This window comes from Microtus ochrogaster, chromosome 8, assembly GCF_000317375.1.
Source record: "Microtus ochrogaster isolate Prairie Vole_2 chromosome 8, MicOch1.0, whole genome shotgun sequence".
Classification (NCBI taxonomy): domain Eukaryota; kingdom Metazoa; phylum Chordata; class Mammalia; order Rodentia; family Cricetidae; genus Microtus; species Microtus ochrogaster.
Window position 1 is genome coordinate 67,008,227 of NC_022015.1, and position 3,944 is coordinate 67,012,170.

Here is a 3,944-nt window from a genome sequence, read left to right on the forward strand (position 1 = left end):
AGGGAGGGAGGGAGGGAGGGAGGGAGGGAGGAAGGAAGGAAGGAAGGAAGGAAGGAAGGAAGGAAGGAAGGAAGGAAGGAAGGAAGGAAGGAAAAAGAAAAGTTGGCGCTGGAGAGAAGGCTTAGTTAAGAACAGTTGTCTTCCTTGCAGAGGACCTAGGTGGCACAGGTGTATTATTTATTAATCATTGACCCCCTTATTTGTATTTGTTTTAATCATGAAATTTAAAACAATAGAGAATATCAGCTAAGAGTACGGGCTGTAAAGCTAGGTAGGTTCACATCTGGTTCCACTGTGTATCATCATTTTTCCATGATGAGAGCAGCCCCTGAGATGAGGGTGGTCTCCATTCACACCATCCTTGTCCTGGCTTTAATCCTGCTTCCCCTTTCCCTTTTGGATTCATGTGAAACTGAAACAAAGGTCTCTTCACTGGGGATATTAATTATAAATCTTCTTGGGAAAGTTACCTTTTAGAGTTTTTAAAGTTAGTTCCCACATTTTTCTTACTAGATCGATTTTGTGATTTCCTAATGTGAATGATTTGTCAGCTGGAGCCCTTTCTTCTTCCAGGACAGCTTAAAGCTGGGGAAAGACGGAGACTGACATGTAACTGGTTTGAAACTTTAAAAAAATCGATGCAGTTGGTAACTGACAGCCTCAAGTAATTGTATGCATAAAATTTTAAACCGCAGTTACCTCTTCTACCAAATCATTCATGGATTTGGGCATAAGTATTTTTAACTTTTTACTTTTTTTTTTTTTTGATTTTTCGAGACAGGGTTTCTCTGTAGCTTTTGGTTCCTGTCCTGGAACTAGCTCTTGTAGACCAGGCTGGCCTCGAACTTTTTACTTCTTTTAAATTTTATTTTCAAGTAATATGTAATAATGATTAGTAAATAGAAAGGGAAATCGAATTATAAAGTATGTTTGAAATATATATAGTCAGTTACTTTTAAAAATCCGAGTTTTGACAATATAAGAATACTTGTTATAGTTGTCATACATTGGAATATTGTGTTAAAAAGAAATAAATAAAAAGGTCTGGGTATTTTTGTTTTGTTTTGTTTTGTTTTTTGTTTTTGGTTTTGGTTTTTCGAGACAGGGTTTCTCTGAGGCTTTGGAGTCTGTCCTGGAACTAGCTCTTGTAGACCAGGCTGGTCTTGAACAAGGTCTGGGGATTTAAGTCAGTGGTAGAGTCCTAAACTTAGGTTCAGTCCCCAGCAGTGCAACAAACAAACAACAACAACAACAAAAACCCATTCAACAACAATTGTGCCTACTCATATATAACTTCTAATGGAACAAGGTAAAATGAGAGCAATACATATATGGCATCACTTTGTTTTTTAAGATTTATCTTTATATTTTGAATTATGTGTATATGCTGCCTATGGGAATATGCATTTGAGTACAGGTACCCATGGAGGCCAGAGGTGTAGGACCCCTGGAGCTGTAGGTACATGTCATTGCCTAACCTGTGTATAGGGAGCTGAAAAATGGAACCTATACACGAGTGGTAAGCGCTCTTACTGCTGTGCCATCTCTCCAGTCCCTGAGTTTTTAAAACTGAGGATATATAAAAATCAGATGTGCACATCTTCACATTTGGAGTAGTTTATAAGAGCCTTGCTAACTGTAGTTACATCTTAAAGAAGGAAATTTATTTTTATTCCATGCTGTTCTGTACAATTTGTGTTTTTTAGAAACCATTTTTGTGTTTTACATTTAAAACTAAATAGAATTTTTAGTCCATACCTTTAATTTCTGCACATAGGAGGCAGAAACAGGTAGACTGCTGAGTATGAGGCCAGCCTTATCTACAAAGCAAGTTCTAGGATAGCGAAGGCTACCTCTCGAGAACCTGTCTCAAAAATAGAAAAGATTCCAGAAGATGCCAGGCTGGTGGTGCACATCTTTAATCGCAGCACTTGGGAGACAGAGGCAGATGGATCTCTGAGTTTGAGGCCAGTCTGGTTTGTAGTGTGAGCTCCAGGACAACCAGAGCTACAGAGTGAAACTTTGTCTCAGAAAACAAAACAAACAAAAATAAACAACAACAACAAAAAAAAAAGAGAAAAGATACCAGAACCTATAGAAAATGACTTGTTTAATTATTGGTAACCCCATGAATGGGTATTATTTTCTCCAATTTACAGATGAAAAGATCAAGTTCCAGAGTAGTTAAGTAAGTTTCTTGAAATCCCAGAGGTGATAATTGGCAGAGTAGGAATGCAGTCTGGGTCTGACTCCTCAAGTTTTAGCTGCTCCTGGCCAGTTTGGCTGTTGAGCAGCACCCCTCCATTCCTGGAGTTGGCAGGAGACCCCAGGATGACCTTACTCCTGTGTCACATCATAAAGAATTCTGATAAAGGGAGTTTGCTTCAGTTTGCCACATTTTGTTTGTTTGTTTTTGTATTTTGAAACAGGGTTTCTCTGTGTAGCTTTAGAGCCTATGCTGGAACTCACTCTGTGGACCAGGCTGCCATTGAACTCACAGAGATCCACCTGTTTCTGCCTCCCACGTGCTGGGATTAAAGGGTTGTGCTACCCCCACTCTTTATCACATTTTTGATACCTGCTTATAGTGAAAATAAAAATGTGAATTTATTTCTTTTGTATTATTTACGAATTTTTGTTTTTCTCCCCAGAACTGTATGAAATCTTTCTTTCAAGAGCAAGAGAACGGTGGAAGAGCTTCAGTGAAACCAGTTCTGATAGTGACGTTGAAGGTATGAGGGTTTCCAAATGGGAATTTCAAAACCCAGGTCCTGAATATAGCACTGGGATTTTATATCATGAGCCAGATTTAAGTACAGCACCTCATTTCAGTGGATGATAGAATTCCGAGCTGTGGAAGGGAACAGGCTCAGAGTCGTTAGTGAGTTAGAAGCAAGAGGCTGAGCTATAAGTCAGGCCTGTTTGATCCAGTGACGAGTCAAGTGTTTTCAGACCACGTTGTTAATAAAGACTCAAGTTTTTCACTCTCTGAAATCATCTTTCTTCATCCACTGAACTTGGTCCTTAGTAAATCACATATAGTTCTTACTGGGATTTGCCTTACTCTTTGTTTTTTTTTTTGTTTTTTTTTTTTTAAGATTTGTTTATTAGCCGGGCGGTGGTGGCGCATGCCTTTAATCCCAGCACTTGGGAGGCAGAGGCAGGCGGATCTCTGTGAGTTCGAGATCAGCCTGGTCTACAAGAGCTAGTTCCAGGACAGGCTCCAAAGCTACAGAGAAACCCTGTCTCGAAAAAACAAAAAAAAAAAAAAAAAAACAAAAAAAACAAATAAGATTTGTTTATTATGTGTACAACATTCCTTCCATGTGCCCACATGCCAGAAGGGGGCGCCAGGTCTGATTACAGATGGTTGTGAGCCACCATGTGGTTGCTGGGAATTGAACTCAGGACCTCTGGAAGAGCAGTCAGTGCTCTTAACCACTGAGCCACGTCTCCAGCCCTGTCTTACTCTTTGTTCATTTAATTCAACCATAACTTCCACCCTTACTTCTCTCTGCCTTGCCAGTTAGTTTTCTTAACCATTTTGAAGAATTTTTTCCTTGTATCAGTTTATTAAATTTAGGCAAATTTATTTATCTTTTGTAGTCTGATAATGGAGAATCATTTTCCTAATTCTTTTTTTTTTTTTTTTTTAGATAGGTTCTCATTCAGTTCAGTCTGGCCTTGAAGTCACTGTATGGCTGAGAATTACACTGAACTTCTGATGTCCTGTCTCTGTCTCCTGAGTTCTAAGATTATCTGTGTGAGCCACTATGTCCTATGGATATATGTTGTGGACATATGTTGATGCTGGGGATTGAATCCAGGTCTTCATTTTGAGCACAAATTCTTCCAACTAAGCTATATTCCTAACCTCCTTTTCCTTCCTTCCTTCCTTCCTTCCTTCCTTCCTTCCTTCCTTCCTTCCTTCCTCCCTCCCTCCC

General features: G+C 39.2%; 1 protein-coding gene across 3 annotated transcripts in view; it reads left to right on the top strand.

Moving 5' to 3' along the window:
* Positions 1 to 3,944, top strand: part of Tbc1d12 (TBC1 domain family member 12) — a 76,054-nt gene that overhangs the window by 56,976 nt on the left and 15,134 nt on the right. For all 3 annotated transcript variants that reach the window (XM_026781422.1, XM_005352210.3, XM_026781423.1), the window contains one exon: positions 2,652 to 2,732. In XM_026781422.1, the coding sequence (XP_026637223.1) occupies positions 2,652 to 2,732 (81 nt within the window). The remainder of the gene's footprint in view (positions 1 to 2,651; positions 2,733 to 3,944) is intronic.